At 37.8% G+C, this 16516-nt stretch overlaps 2 protein-coding genes across 4 annotated transcripts in view; one reads left to right on the plus strand and one right to left on the minus strand.

Annotated features, from left to right (window-relative positions):
- Positions 1-257: 257 nt before the first annotated feature.
- The window catches only part of rgs7a (regulator of G protein signaling 7a), a 63863-nt gene continuing 47604 nt past the window's right edge, over positions 258-16516 (minus strand). For 2 of the 3 annotated variants that reach the window (XM_083544717.1, XM_083544716.1), the window contains exons 8-18: positions 16435-16511; positions 15808-15889; positions 12273-12347; positions 7530-7628; positions 5266-5327; positions 4462-4572; positions 4123-4248; positions 3636-3822; positions 3314-3403; positions 1255-1294; positions 258-1000 (exon numbers count right to left, since the gene is read on the minus strand). In XM_083544717.1, the coding sequence (XP_083400843.1) occupies positions 1274-1294; positions 3314-3403; positions 3636-3822; positions 4123-4248; positions 4462-4572; positions 5266-5327; positions 7530-7628; positions 12273-12347; positions 15808-15889; positions 16435-16511 (930 nt within the window). In that variant the 3' untranslated portion in view covers positions 258-1000; positions 1255-1273. Of the gene's footprint in view, positions 1001-1253; positions 1295-3313; positions 3404-3635; positions 3823-4122; positions 4249-4461; positions 4573-5265; positions 5328-7529; positions 7629-12272; positions 12348-15807; positions 15890-16434; positions 16512-16516 lie in introns of all 3 variants that reach the window. The other variant, XM_083544715.1, reaches the window with a different exon arrangement.
- LOC310727771 (up-regulator of cell proliferation-like) overlaps positions 12082-16516 on the plus strand; it is a 189616-nt gene continuing 185181 nt past the window's right edge. The window contains exon 1 of the mRNA XM_083544524.1: positions 12082-12091. The gene's annotated coding sequence lies outside the window, so the exon portion shown is untranslated. The remainder of the gene's footprint in view (positions 12092-16516) is intronic.

Raw genomic sequence — 16516 nt, forward strand, 5'->3', positions numbered from 1 at the left:
ACAGTCAGTGCAAGTCTATATAAATGCATATATAAATAAATGTCTAAGTTGTATAAGATTTAACTGTTGATGAGACTTTTGTAAATTAAAAATGATCCACAGCAGTTATGCATGTGTGTTGTGTGTGTTTACAGTATGTATGTATATTAATATTTATATGTAGACATCTGTATGAAGAAAAAGAAGAAAGTGAAGGTAGCTACACAGTCCTCAATAGTGCACTGATATTTGGTGATTGAAATCGATCACTACAGCACTTTCAGATAAACGACTGGCTTTAATACATTTCTCAAGTCAAAGTGTCAATAAATATGGTATAAAAATAAACACAGGAGGGAAGTGAACAAAAAAAAGGAAGCGACCAGACGACAGACATGGCCAGCAAACGTCTGCTGCATGGCCATACTATTGAGACAGGCAAATCTTTTTTTTTTTTTTTTTTTACATATTCATTTAAATAGTGCAATAAAATCAATGCCTATATAATGGAAAGTGATCACATGACATCGACTCTGCATCTCAAAAGGCTCTGACTAGAAGCAGCTGAACAAGTGTACAAAGTGTTCTTGTGTTTATTCTTTAAAGGTTTGGCTTTTTCATTTTTAATTGGTCATTGTATCGGTTTATTTGTGATATTTACGTCTTTATTTTTGCATCTGACATCATTTTCATAGTTTACACGTGGACAAAGAAATGAAGACAACTCGTACATTGTTTTTCCTTTTTTTTTTTCCTTATTTCGAAGCATCCTGCCTTTCCACGACTGCCCTATGGAAGCCTGAAATGCCATGCCTGTTTTGTTTGCCCTTGAAACAAGGCAGAAACCAAAATGAGTTAAGAGTGATGTAAAAACTGAGTCCGTTGAACATGCATGTGCCTGGCCAACAACTCAGTATCTGCACCAATCAAACCGCAGGGATGAAGGGGCAGAGTCCTCGTCCCAGGATGGTTCGCCGAGGCTCAGACGGTGGGCAGTCTCTTGGATGCCAGAGATTTCCCCCTGGACAGGAACACAATAGAAAAGAACATTTAGAAAAAATAAAACACGAGGAAGTGAAATCTGGAATTTGAGTTGAGTTGGAAAAATAAATCGTGTGGCATTTTGTCATTTTATTACAGAGGAATGAAAGATTTTGGGATGTGCTGTCGGAAAATAATCAAATTTGATTCCCAAGTGTATTATTCCTTACTTGACAAACTGTATTATTAATTACACATACCATGGTGGGGATGGCAATAAATAAGGTTCTTTACCTGGAAGCATTGCTGTCCTTTAAAACAAGTTCTTGCTTTTCTGTGAACAGAAAGAGACAGACGGAGAGACAAAGAAACAAGTAAGTCACTCGTTTTGGTCACTGCAGTTTCTTCAGCAGGGAAATTGTCAAACATGCAAAAACATCAGACATGATTTACAAGAGAGGATAGGAACAGTAGGAGACAATAGCTGTCTCATCACAAGCTCAACATGACATAAGAGAGGATTATGGGTAAGGTCAACAGATATGGCCACCTATCAGGAAGCAGAATTGACATTATTGGTTAGTTGAGCAGTTGTTTTTAAGGACCATGTCAACTTAACACATTTCGAGCAAATTATTCAAATGACCTTCCTGAACTTCCTGAATATTCCCAGACTTCAATTAGCATGAATCAAGAGATTAAGAGCGATTAAAGACAAGAACAGCGTAGAATGTGTCTGTCTGTCTGTCTGTCTGTCTGTCTGTCTGTCTGTCTGTCGGTTGATTTGTAAAGATTAAATGTCTATATGTTAAAAGAATACGTTATAATTTCCAAAGGACATTTCTGTAGTGCAGCTATTGTTAACTGTAGTGAAGTTTTTCAGTGGATTAGGTGTGTTATGTAATGATTGTTAAATAGTTGTGAAGTTGTATGGATAAAGGAAATGTTGATTAAAAATGTATTAGTACTTTAAGTGGATCAGTGGGAAATGTGGAGTAGTAATATTGGAAAAAGTGTTGATTAGTGGTAGAAGAGTGAATGGACAATTAGGGCTCAGTTGTAGATACAGTAAATTGTTGTGGTTTCATGGGAGGATAGAACAAAATGATTGGGGCTTGGTAGTAATATAATGGATAAACAATTGGAGATTATTGGTATAGTGTGTAATTAATTAGTTGTAATGTGTGTAGATGGTTGTTGAGCATAGTTCACTGGAATGATTTTACATGTATGTAAAATGCATTTCTGTATGTATGTATGTATGTATGTATGTATGTATGTATGTATAAGCAAAATGTAGCTGTCTTTTAGAGAGTAACAGTACATTGTATAAATGCTTGCTGTTTTGTAGTATTAAAGTGGATTAACAGTTCTGTATTAATGGTAATACATTGTATAAACATGTAGTGATTAGTAGTGTAATAGTAGTGTAGTAAAATAGTTTTAAAGAGTGTAAACGTCTTTTCACTAGTGGATAAACCGTTTGGGATTATTGGTAGTTTAGTGGATAAACTGTGGGGAATTAGTGAAGGTATATTAGTGAAGACATGCAGGTAGTTGGTTTGAAAGAGGCAGATGTAGAGGACAGGGTGGTATGGAGACGGATGATTCGCTGTGGCGACCACTAATGCGAGAAGCAGAAAGAAGAAGAAGATATTGGATAAACTGTTTGAGATTAGTGATACAGTAGTATAATGCTAAACTGTTAGGTATTAGTGGATGGTATAGTGACAGTTTATCAACTGGTATAGTGACAGTTTATCAACTATACTTAATCCATCTGGGATTAGTGATAGCGTAGTGGATAATCTGTTAGGGATTAGGGGTAGGATTGTGGATTGTATAGTGGATAAACCGTTAGGGATTAGGGGTAGTATAGTGGAAAAACAATTGGGGGATTAGTGGTAGCGTAGTGGATAAACTGTTAGGGATTAGTGGTAGTATTGTGGATAGCATAGGGGATAAACCACTATGGATTAGTAATAGTATAGTGGATCAAATGTTGGGGATTAATGGTAGTGTAGTGGATAAAAAATGGGGATTAGTGGTAGTGTAGTGGATAAAAAGTTGGGGATTAATGGTAGTGTAGTGGATAAACTGTTAGGGATTGGTGGTAGTATTGTGGAAAGTATAGTTGATAAACTGTTAGGGATCAGTGGTAGTATTGTGGATAGTACAGTGGACAAACTGTTAGGGATCAGTGGTAGTATAGTGGATAAAAGGTTGGGGATTAGTGGTAGTGTAGTGGTTTGTTGTAGTTGTAGTAGATAGGTATGACTGTAGATAAGTGTATACAGCTTTGCATTAGCTGCAATATTGCAGATAAATTGGTGTGTGTTAGATGTTGTTCTACCTTCTTTTTGGCCTGCAGGAGCTCCTGGTAAGCACTGGATCTAATAAAACGGCTGTATGAATCACTCTTCATTAGCTTATAAATGTGTTCCTGAAACACACACATACATACACACTTTTGATTAATACTTTACTGCAATTAAAATATTGCAAGCACATTAAGCAGCATAATGGGAAAACTTTTTATTATTCTTTTCAGAATTTGTTTCAAAGTTAAGCGAATCGTTTTAGTTAAATGATCTTGGATGATGAGTAATGAAATTAAATGTCTAATGAAAGAGAAACAGGCAGAGAGTCGCAGGCAGACACCGTGCTCACTGCACCTGTGCGTCCTCAAAAGCATAGCGCCCAGGATCCTTGACATTCTGCGTGGTTTTGTCGTAACTCTTGGAATCAACATTGATGGCGCTGGGAGCTCCGGGAGCCAAAAACTCCTGCCAAATCTCCTGTACACGAGACGGCACCTCCCTGATGGGCCTCTTCTTCAGCTCCTGCACAGCCAACCAGAACCTGAAAGAGAGAGAAAGAGAAGCTGTGTGAGATGAGGAAGAGATGAAAAAGAACATTTTCTGAAAACATGGAATATAGAAATATATTTATGCTGTTAATTGAGGATCTTGTGATCATAATTTAGCTTTTCTAATTTATCTAAAAAAAAAAGATAGAAAGAGAAACAAAATGGATGAAGAAACAGAAAAGTATTGACAAGTATAGTATAGATGGCACTAAATGCCAATACAGTATATTCTATTCCATTCTACTCCATACAGACTTTCCAAAGCCTGTAACACACACACCGACTTGCACTACCTGAGGTTTTCTGAGCTGAACTCGGATTCGAGGAATTTGAGGAACTGCTCTCTTCCTGCAGGATCTTTCAGCACCTCATCCATCCTGAAACCCCACCGCTTCACCCTGCTCTGCATCAGCTCCTTACTGCAAAACACCCAAACACACACACACACACACACACACACATGGTACACCTCATGCACCTCATAATTAAATATCAAAACTCATGAGGGTGTGTATGCATATCAGGGAGTGTGAATGTGCGTGTATGTGTGTGTGTGTGTATGTGTGTGTGTGTGTGTGTGTGTGTGTGTGTGTGTGTGTGTGTGTGTGTGTGTTTGTATGAGTCATGCCCACCTCGCCTCCAGCTCCCAGAAGGTCGTGTCATCTGATATCCATGGGTTTGAGGGGTCAGGAGTAGAGAGGAACGGATCGTAATCTGCATACTGCTCCGTGTAACCTAGTAATCTACGAAATACAGACATTTATATTGTTGAGAATAATAATATTAGTATTAGTAGATATAATTAGAATTCATTAAATATTTAAAAAAAAATTATTATTTCATTCATAAAATCTCAATTTCTTTGTATTTCTTGAACCAAATGTGCATCTATTGGACCAGATAAAAAATAAATTAAAAAAAAAGGGGAAAGAAAAAAGTTAAAACAGGAAGTGAAGTCCAAGCACAAAACCAGTTTGCCAATAAAGCCACGTTAACACATCGATTGGACTGTTTGAGGAAATCCATCATTGGTGGTTTGGTGGTCAGAAGAGCAGGAAGAGAGCACCGTGAAGATGCTGTGCACGCTATAAACCCCTGCAATTTCTCCATTATGCAATGCGAAGGCTATAAATAAAGAGCAGACATATGTTGTAGGTGCGGGTGCAGGCTGCACGGCGCGGGTCGATGCGTCAGTGGAAAGATATAGTGCAGTGCATTTAAAAGCACTTCATCATAAATTCCGGAGAGATAACGCTTGTCTTACAGCGGCGCTCCCGAACACACAGCTCAATAACGAGATCAATAAGAAAAAAACACAATGAGGTTTAAGCACTGTACTGTAATGAGGATCAAATAGTCGATCGAAAAAAAAGCCACACACACACATGCATACGCAACCTAATAATGCATACACATACACATATACACACACTTACCCTTCTGCCACTTTCGACATCTTCAATCGATGTCTGTCTAACTGTGCCTGCCAGAATTTGATCTGAAAAGACAATAAAGAGCAAAGAACTCATAACGAAGTTCATTGTGTTTGTGTGTGTGTGTGTGTTTGTGTGTGTGTGTGTGTGTGTGTGTGTGTGTGTGTGTGTGTGTGTGTGTGTGTGTGTGTGTGTGTGTGTGTGTGAGCAACTTATTAAAAAATGAATCCTCACAGAATTGTATGTGTTGTTATTAGTTTGCTGGGTGAAGTCAGGTGTATGAGTTTAAAAAATTCATCAAAGAATTCACAATAAAATTCATTTGTCAAAGGTTTGAATCCATTTCAAACTCCAAAATGTATTGCAGAATATTTGTGTTCTAAGTGTGTGTATATAATGTGTGTGTGTGTGTGTGTGTGTGTGTGTGTGTGTGTGTGTGTGTGTGTGTGTGTGTGTGTGTGTGTGTGTGTGTGTGTGTGTGTGTGTGTAAAATTGTGCCAATTAAGTAACTTAACCTCACATTAATTGGCTTTAGATTAAATACACTATATTGCCAAAATATTGTGGACTCCTGGTCATATGTATGGCATGTGCTTTTCGAGCATTGCATTCAACAATTAGTACCAAGTCTCTTCACTCTTTTGGGAAGATGTTACACTGGATTTTGGAGTGTGCTTATTGATATTTGTGATCATCAGCAGCAAGAGTGTTAGTAAAGGCAGATACTGATGTAGGTGAGGTGAGGAGGCCTGGGGTGCAGTCAGTGTTCCAATTCATCCCAAAGGTGTTCAGTAGGGTTGAGGTCAGAGCTCTATAGCAGGCCACTCAAAATTTTCTTCTCCAAACCAAGCAAAACATATCTTCATGGAGATCACTTTGTGCAGAAAAGCATTGTCTTGCTGGAACAGATTTGGGTTTCCAAGTTCAAGTGAATGCAAAATTATATTATACCGCATTCAAGAACATCCTATACAAGTGTGTGCCTCCAGCTTTGTGGTAACAATTTGAAGAAGAACCACATATGGCATGAAAGGTCAGATGTCCCAATAGTTTTGTCCATAAAGTGTATATATTATATGAGCAAAAGTATTAGGACACCTGCCTTATCCAGTGGACAAAGCAAAACAATTGTGGATGTCTTTGGGGGTGGTAGCATTTATTTTTCCCTTTCACTTCAATTAAAAGCCCCAAACCTGTTCCAGCATGATACCTGTGCACAATACCAGCTTCATTAAGATATGGTTTTTTTGTGGTTTGGAGAGGAAGATCTTGAATGGCCTGCTTTAAAGCTCTGACCTCAAGCCTACTTAACAAATGTTCACAAGGACACTCAAAATCTAGTGGAACATCTTCCCAGAAGAGTGGAGGTTATTATAACAACAAATAGGAACTAAATGTGGAATTGAATGTTCAAAAAACACATGTGAATATAATGGTCAGGTGTCAATAAACCTTTGTCTATATAGAATACAATCTGCATGAGTTAGAGCACTGATATATTTATTAAAATATATAACATTTACGACTATATGACATATAAAAAAATCTAATTGAGAGTTAGCAAAACATTTAGTGAAAGAAAGAAAGAAAGAAAGAAAGAAAGAAAGAAAGAAAGAAAGAAAGAAAGAAAGAAAGAAAGAAAGAAAGAAAGAAAGAAAGAAAGAAAGAAAGAAAGAAAGATAGAAAGTTGTGAGTTAAAGTTTAAGAGGTCTTGAGTTCAAGCCGCCACTCTTAAGCCCTTTATTAAGGCCCTTAACCCTCAGCACAGTTTTATAGAAATGATATATGTAAGCCAGGATCAAAATGTTTTCTAAATGCTGTTAAAGTAAGTAAAGATCCGCAAATAAAGCCCATATTAGCTAGCTAATATGCTAGCTAGCTAGCTAGATGATAGATAGATAGATTCAAGTTAGCCAGTTTTTAATATTATTATTATTATTTGCTACTGTTTGGCACATTGATTAATATATTGTCATGCTACTAAAACACAGCAAATTATTATTAAATAATATTATTTAACAATTAGTTTCAAGGTATAAGACTACATAAAGAAAAAGACTGGCTTATGGGTAATATGTGTTTTGCTAGTGTGTTTTCTTTTTTTTTCCCCACTATGCCAACTTGTTTGTCAATTTAGAATGATTTAAATATTGAATATAACCTGCTTTAGTTTATGAGATTCTTAGGAACTTCGGTTGAAAACCTGCCACCAAATTCCATCATTTGTAGAAAAGCAGCTTGTCACTACTGAACCAATCAGTCAGTACCTGTTCCCGAAGCTCCTCCACAGTTGGCTGCTTGGCCTCAGGAGCAGGTGTGTGGGTGGGACTATGACTGCGGATATCGTTCTGAAGACCGTATACAGACTAAAAAGAAAAAGACACACAAAAAAAAAAAAACAGATTTATTGATTAATTTTTTTGTGCTACGTCTAAACCACATAATATGTAACAGTGAATCAAATGAAAAATATTGTTGTGTTATTTATTGCACAAAGATTATCAATTCCAGTCTTTGAGATCTGTTGCAATTCTTCATCCGACTAAAAGTGCTTTCTGCCCTGTGCCATCTCTCATGGTCCAAAAATATATATATCGCTCCTGATGAGTACGCCGGATGTAGCAGAGGCATAAACTGCAGCAGGACGCCTGCGGTGGTTTGATGCGCAGTAGGGAGCCGTCTTTCTTGCGTGCTGAGGGAAGACAGCAGTGTGCACAAGTCCGGCAGCAGGATGTTGTGTAAGTGATTGTTGATGACTAACATAAAAATGACAGCTGCGTAGAGTCTGGGCCGCTGATTCAATTCGATGGACATTGTTCCAAAGCAGTTTAACAGAAGTAAACAAATTATAAATATAGATTTTAACATTTATATTTCAATTGTTCCTTAAGTTTATTCATAATAGGTAAACCAGTCATGAGAGTGGCAAATAAAAATTTCCTGAGATAGTATAAGATGAACCAAACTCAAAAGGAAACTCATTTTTATTTGACACCAAATGTACATTTCAAAGGGTGTCAGCCGTTTACTATAAAAAAAAAAAAAAAATATATATATATATATATATATATATATATATATATATATATATATATATATATATATATATATATATATATTAGTAGTATCAAAATAAATTAAATAACAAAAAATAAACATATTAGGAACATATGTCAACAATACACAATCCCCCTTAATGAAAACGAAATAGACTTGTCGGCTTCCGGTTGCTTTGCGCCTTTACACCGTAACTCTGCCACTATATAGCCAGGCCACTCGGTGGCGCTCGGGTTGGCCGGCCGATTAAAGGAAACGCAATGTCAAAGGCCAGCAAATGATAAAACAAAAAAAAAAGAAATCAAAAGACAGCTCCAAAGCATGTATACGTGTGTTGTTGGCACAATGCGAATTATTATCGGGGATAACTATGGAGCATGGATATGGATATGTTTGCAGAGAGACCGGAATGCTATTAGTGTGCATGTGCACCCACACTGCCTCAGCAGGAGATAACGAAGTAAGTAGTGGTGTTTGTGTGTGTGCGCTAACCAACAGGGACAGGTCACTTTGTCACATCACCTCTCCTCTCTCCAGGTCATAAACTGTTCATGTACCGAGACAGGTAGTTGGCTATCTTCTGGGACTCAGGTTGAATTCGAATCTTAAATTTGTAAGGTTGCAGGGAGAAATACCATATGGTCAACCGAGAGTTGTGATTTTTCATGATGCGAATCTTGATCGCCAGACATTACTTTCATACTAAAAGCTGGACTCTTGAGGACTAGATGAGAACACATTTGTCTTTTCAATGTCACACTCTTCACACGCAAATAGGGTTTTTGGCATATTTGCAGAGCAGGGTGGTCAATGGGACAGCATTGGTAGAGAAGTTGGGAATGAAGCATCAATACCATCCCACCAGCTCCAAGAAAGACCGGATCGCTTTCTTTTTTTGTGGTCTTGAACTGCGTCGAATGGCTTCTACCTTGGGGTCTCAACTCCCTGTTTCCTAGGTTGTATCCAAGGTAGTTGATCTCAGCTTTTACCCATTCACAATATGCCACATTTAAACTCAGGCCATCCTCAGGGTCTGTTGAAAGTGTTGAAGATGGTCCTTCCAAGTCTCACCCTTAGTGGTGCCACCAGGTTCTTTGGAACATGATATGGTCGCTGCCGGGAAGGTGTCTAATCAAGCAGGTAAATCAGTAAATCAGCAGACTCTCAGTTTGGTCCTTCCAGGCATCTGACAGAACAATTGGGGTAGTGGTTTAGAAGATGGGGTCGCTCATCCAGATGAACCAAGTTGATGTCTGCTGGCTGTGCTGGCTCTTTCATCTTCCATTGTAGCTGGTCATCCTCCTTATCCTCTTCTACTTCCTGAATCAGCAGCAATGTTTCAGGTTTGCTGGGTCTCTTTCCAATTCTTCAGCAGGTTAATATGGAAGGTTTGTGTGTGCAGCCACATTCAGTAAATATGTACATATATACATATATACATTAGTTCTGTTTGAGGGTACTGCTTCACGTCCCTATGAACACATTTTACATTGACCAAATTGGCAATTAGAACATGTGATGTGATTTTTATTGAGTAATGATAAGGAGCTACCAGTGTCCAACAGAGCATTTAAAGTTTGTCTACAGTCACTTTAATATACAGTGTTTTGGGTGTACTGTTCACACTCTTCTTTAGGGACACAACAAAACCCAGTTAATTTGGGTTTCTGTACCGGACACACTGTTGCTTGGTTGTTGCAAAAAAGTCTTTTAATCTGGAACTACTTTCTGTATCTGACTGACACTTAATCCCACATGAGATTAATCAGAGCCACTGGCAGAACTTTTAAGGTTGCCTTTCGTTTCGTTTGAGAGCACTGACTTCCATTTAGCAGAATCCAGTCTGGTGTTCCAACACCCATACTTGGATTTCAATGGGAATAACTTTAAGTAACTGTTCCAGGACTATTTTTTCACCAATTTCCTCCTTGGTATGCAGCTTAGGCCTCACCCAATTACAGTTCAAGTTCCACAGCCAATGGTAAGTTTCAGTCGGTGACTCCCCTGCTGGAGAAGTCGCAGCACAGAACCGCTGACTGTAGGTCTCTGGAGAAATGTTAAACTTTTCCAGAAGTGCCTCCTTGAGGTCAATATAAATCTCTGCTCTGTCTTCATCCAAGGCAGGTATGCCTCCAGGGCCTGCCCGGTTAACAGTGGAATTAGATGATAACTTCACTCATCCTCTGGCCACTTCCAGGTTCTGGCAATACTCTCAAATCGATGCAAGAAGTTCTCAATGCCTTCCCCCTGTTGGGCTCTCAATATTCTTTGCCCTCTCCGCTGTATCTCACCTCCAGATGTTGCAGCAGGAGAGACATGTCCGGATTGAGGTGTTCGTGGACTTCTCTGTGGACTCAACAGTATCCCAGGCCACATCCTTTTCCTTCATACAGTATCTTTGGTCTGGGAGTAAAGCCCCACCCTAGGCTTCCTGCCTCTTGTGACTATCTTTCGATTAGCCATCCCACTTCTGACACCAAATGTAAGACAACAAGTGTTTGTAGGCCCAATGTCATTCAATAATGGGTTCACCCACATCAGAAAAACAATAAATAAATCAGAAGACCCCAAAAACCTATGGCAATACTCACGGAGTTGTTGTAGTGAAATGTGATTGCTTATTTACAGTGTTCAGGAGGTGAACAGTCCCAGCAAAAAGATGTATATGTATATATACACATATACATATACATATTCATATATAGTGAGTTCTGAAAGTCTGAGAGCCGTAATGTTTTGCTTTCTAATTCTTTCTAATTAAACAGAATAATTATTATGACATTATTTCACAGACAAAAAATGGGATATAAAAAATACTTAATCTAGATGAATTTCAGATTTCCATAACACACTTCACATCCACTTTATGCCTTAATGACAGCATGCACTAGAGCTGGCCCAGACTAGACAAGTTTGTCCAAAACCTTATGATCTGTATTAGATTAAATCCATCAAAAGTGTCTACTGCTCATACACTTAGGTACCTGCGGAAAATCTGATGTTTTATACAAAAGAATTAACATAGTCAATACCCCATCAGAACATAAATATAGCATTAATTTTTCCCTTTATTTGGACTAAGAGATCCACACTTGTTCCAGCACGACAATGTTCCCGCGCACAAAGCTAGCTTCAGCTCTTATGCATGAAAATAAAGCCATTACCAAAAATGAAAGAAATGGTATGAATAAGGCTATGTGAAACAGCACATGAATTTTCTGTAAGGAATCAGACTCAAATAATCAATCACAATATACATAGTAGTAAAATACATCATGCAGATGCACTGAAACACATCAGTGATGTATCCTGGGGTCATTGGGTGTTTTGGGTTTTTTAGCATCAGTCTCCCTTGTCCAGGTGACCCAGCTGGGGTTGCTCAGACCCTAGCCTATGTCCCAGTAGCAATGGCCCACAATTCTGCCCTTTCAATCCAAAGCCATCTAGTGTATTTCTCTGCAGCATCAGTTTGCCACTTGCCTTCCCAGTGATATGCTTTTTCTTAGATATTACAGTATGTAAGTATCAGGAACAGTGGTTGACAGTAATGAAGTAAATGTAATTCGTTGCTGTTTCTAAGAAGCTTTTTCGTGGATCTGTTCTTTACTCAAGTATATACTGTATATATATTACTATATTTGAGGAGACTTTTACTTCACATCTTCTTAAAATTAAATATCTTACTTTGTACTCAAATACATTTTGGGAAATCGGACATAGTACATTATAGCTATAATAAATTATAAAACTTTGGATACTTAAGTACATTTGAAGGCAAATACTTTTGTACTTTTACTCCAGTAATATTTTACATAGTTGTCTCTACTTTTACTCAAGTACAATGGTTTGTGTACTTCGTCCAGCACTGATCAGAATTCTGATCTCCACATTGTATTTAATTGATTGTATGTTCTGCTCTTAGTGCTAAAATGGCTCGGGGTGTGCTCTGGTACCTTTCTTGTTTTGTGGGGATTCTTCATTCTGGAGGACTTTTTGATGTCCACTTCTGTCGTGTTGACACACCCTGGCTAAAATAGTCCACGCACACACACACACACACACACACACACACATATTTAAAGTTACACACTGCATAATGTATTTTGTAAATTATTATCATTATACTGGTTATCTAGTGACATCTTAAAATGACTTGCCCTGTTACAATGTATATGTGTAAATATGTGTACATATACAATACATGTATGTCTGTGTCTGTGTGTGTGCACTTGTAAGTGTGTGCAAGTGTACCTGTGTACATGTGCATGCTTGTGAGTGCATGTGTGGGTTTATTCTTGTCTGTAGGTGTGTGTAAGCATAAATACTAATCATTTAATTCTGACTGAACTAATAAATTAACCTATTAAATGTCAAATCTTTTTCACCGTATAGCCTTTAATGCATCGCTTTATTTTTCAGCTGAGATGTGGAGCGATTTCTTGCTAATTGGCAAGCAGACAATACTTTTGTTAATAGGGCCACATCTTTCCACTTCTCTCAATTTGTCTTTCTTTACTCAGAGTTTCAATAAAAATGTATTATAAACCATGTAATCTTGATTGGACTTGACTAGATGCACTATAAAGACAAAAGCTTGTGGACACCTGACAATAACCTGTGTATGTGCTTTACTAAACAATCCATTCCATTTTTAGTCCCCATTTGCTATTATAATATTTACTTCTCTGGGAAGATGTTCCACTAGATTTTGGAGATTATTCCGCTACAAGGGAGTTAGTAAAGTCAGGTACTGATGTAGGTGAGGAGACCTGGGGTGCAGTCGGTGTTCCTATTTATCCCAAAGGTGTTCAATAAGGTTGAGGTCAGAGCTCTATAACAGGAGATCTTTTACTCCAAACCATGTAAAGCATATATTCATAGAGCTGGCTTTGTGCACAGGGGCATTGTCATTCTGGAACAGGTTTGGGTCTACTATATCAGGTATAGGGGAAATTTAATGCTAACACATTCAAAGACATCATATACAGTACAATTGTGTGCATTTAACATTTGTGGTAAAAGTTTGGGAAAGTTCCACATATAGCTGGAAAATTCAGGTGCCCCAATACTTTTGTCCATACATTGTATGATGCATCACTGAGCTGAATCATGCTACTCTGTCTCCTTTACAGATTTTGGGTTTCATGATTACATTTTTTGCAAGGAGAATTTATGCTTATCAGGATCATAGCTATTTGGGTCGTATTAGCTGCATGTTATTTCATGGGAAAACAGTTATTTGCACTCCAATGGCGCTTTATTTATAGCTATTTTATTCTGGTAAACCTTGCTTATCTGGGCTAATCTTTTAAGCCAGGCTAATGTGGCTGGAAAAGCTATGTTTACAGTCTGCATTTGTCCAGTGTGTTTAACATCATGGATTTGAAGAGGGTTTTTTTTTTTTCTGTTTATGTTCAGGGTGAGAGATAAGCCCAAAATTGCACAAAGTTGAAGGCACACAATTGTATAGGATGTCCTTGGATGTGCTAGCATTAAATATTTTCCTTTATGTGAACCTTAAATCTTAACCCTGTTCCAGCATAACAATGCCCCTTTGCACAAAGCCAGCTCTGAAAAAAACATGTTTTGCATGGGTTTTAGATCTTGGGTGGCCTAGTGGGATCTAAATCCAGAATGGAATGTTTAAAAAACACATATGAATCCTCAGGTGTCCCAATATATTTGTCCATCTATTTGTTTGTTTTTTATTATTGAATATAAATTGAATATAATTTATTGTAATTACTTTAATGTGCTAATCTTAATAAATTACAATCAATAATGCAATAATGCATAATCAGTGCATTTAGTCAATATGCATTGCATTAGCATTTCTAGTAAGAAAAGAAAGAGCACAAATTACTCAATAGATTTATTGACCTTCAATTCAAGGTCAAAAAGTCCTGGCTTTTCATTTTTTTCTGCACTCAAAGGAATGAACAAAATGAAGAGAGGTTTAATTTAGTGATGATGGAGATGTAGTGAGCGAGCAGCCATGCAGCTTTCAATTGTGCAAATGTGCAATTTTAGCTCAACAAGGAGCTTTTCCTCCACTGCCATCTGGTTCTGCTCTGATCAGCACATTCCGAAGGGAAATTACACCTCATTGTGTGCTGTGCAGAGAAAATCGTTAGATGCCAAATCCCATCCCTCAGCAGCCTGCGTGTAGAGGAGAACGGGGAAATCATGGCTGATGCCTCACTCCTCTCACACTCTCGTTCCTTTTGCTCAGCTTACTTCCTTCACACACTTGTTCCTCTCACTCATGTCACTTTCCTAACTCTATTTACACTCTCATTCCTCTCATTCGTGTCACTTCCCTAACTCTATTCACACACTCATTCCTCTCACTCATCTCACTTCCGTTACTCTAACCACACACTCATACATCTCACTTTCCTAACTCTCTTTACACACTCATTTATCTCACTCATCTCACTTTCCTAACTCTATTACCTCTCTCATTCTTCTCACTCATCTCACTTCCCTATCTCTATTCACACTCTCATTCCTCTCATTTTTCTATCTCTATTCACACCCTCATTCCTCTCACTCATCTTACTTCCCTAACTCTATTCACACTCTAATTCCTCTCACTCATCTCACTTCCCTAACTCTATTCACACCCTCATTCCTCTCACTCATCTTACTTCCCTAACTCTATTCGCACCCTCATTCCTCTCACTCATCTTACTTCCCTAACTCTATTCACACCCTCATTCCTCTCACTCATCTCACCTCCCTAACTCTATTCACACTCTTATTCATCTCACTTCCCTAACTCTATTCACACCCTCATTCCTCTCACTCATCTTACTTCCCTAACTCTATTCACACTCTAATTCCTCTCACTCATCTCACCTCCCTAACTCTATTCACACTCTTATTCATCTCACTTCCCTAACTCTATTCACACCCTCATTCATCTCACTCATCTCACCTCCCTAACTCTATTCACACCCTCATCCCACTTCCCATTGCGTATCTCCCCATATCCATCTCAGTTTCCTCACTCCCCACACCCACCTTACTCATCTCATTCCTCTTATCCATCTTACTTTTCTCAGTCACTCCCCTCAACCCTCTCCTCCTCACACCTCTTTCTTTGTAATTATCTTTTGTACCTCTGTGCAACTTGTCTGAATGCTATTGGGTTCTGTAATTACTTTACTACAAACTAATATTTGACATAGGTGATAAATTATATTTAAAATTATATTTAAAAGTATATTTAAGTATAATTCTTCTGTCAACAACTGTTAGCATATATTTTGTAAATCTTAAATAAATATAATTATTTTAGTCAAAATTAAGAATATAGTACTTTTAAATCGAGGTACGTCTTTTAACGAAATTTAATAAACATACATACAACCAACCTTTTCCTTTGCAGACTGCACTAAAAACATACACAACTATTACACACACACACACACACACACACACACACACACACACACACACACACATATAGAGTTGTCCCCTTACCACCGGTCTGTGCACGTCCCAGAACGCTCTTTCCTGACTGTCCAGAATCTTCCTCTCGATTTTGTCCCTCTTTTTATCAACTCTGGACAAGAACAACAGCATTACATTAATCATCATGTCTGTGTCATCCTTGTTCTCAAACACTGCCTCCAACTCAAACTCTTACTCAAATTATTTGACCTTGAGAAATAAAGAAAATGTTTAAAAATCAACATCAAACCCACATGGCCATTTACAATATAAACAGTAAATGCAGTAATTCTTTTTTCCTTTTAAATAAGTTATACTTAATATATAAATATTCTTGAAACTTTTTTTTATTGTTATTGTAAAAAATTGTAATTGTGTTTAGAAAAACTTCATTAATCAGTCATGAATAAATCATTAATTAAAATCATATCAATATTAAACTATATAAACAATGTTTTGACAGTGTACTAATTGATTATCAAGATACTGTAATATAAACTATGATTCTGGTTACATCTGTGAAGGCATAGTAAAAAGTAATGGCTTATCGACAACAATAGCAACCACTGATTTTTGGACCCTGACCAACATGATACACACCACATACTGTATGTCATGTGACAAATCTGACCCCAAATAGATTAATGGGTCACCCACTTAGCTTGTGCTTCTGCTTGCATAAAGATAAACTCCCATTTCCTGGCGAAGGCACGCTGGAGCCGTGCTAAACTCTCCTAAA

Source organism: Silurus aristotelis, assembly GCF_946808225.1.
Source record: "Silurus aristotelis genome assembly, chromosome: 6".
Classification (NCBI taxonomy): Eukaryota; Metazoa; Chordata; class Actinopteri; order Siluriformes; family Siluridae; genus Silurus; species Silurus aristotelis.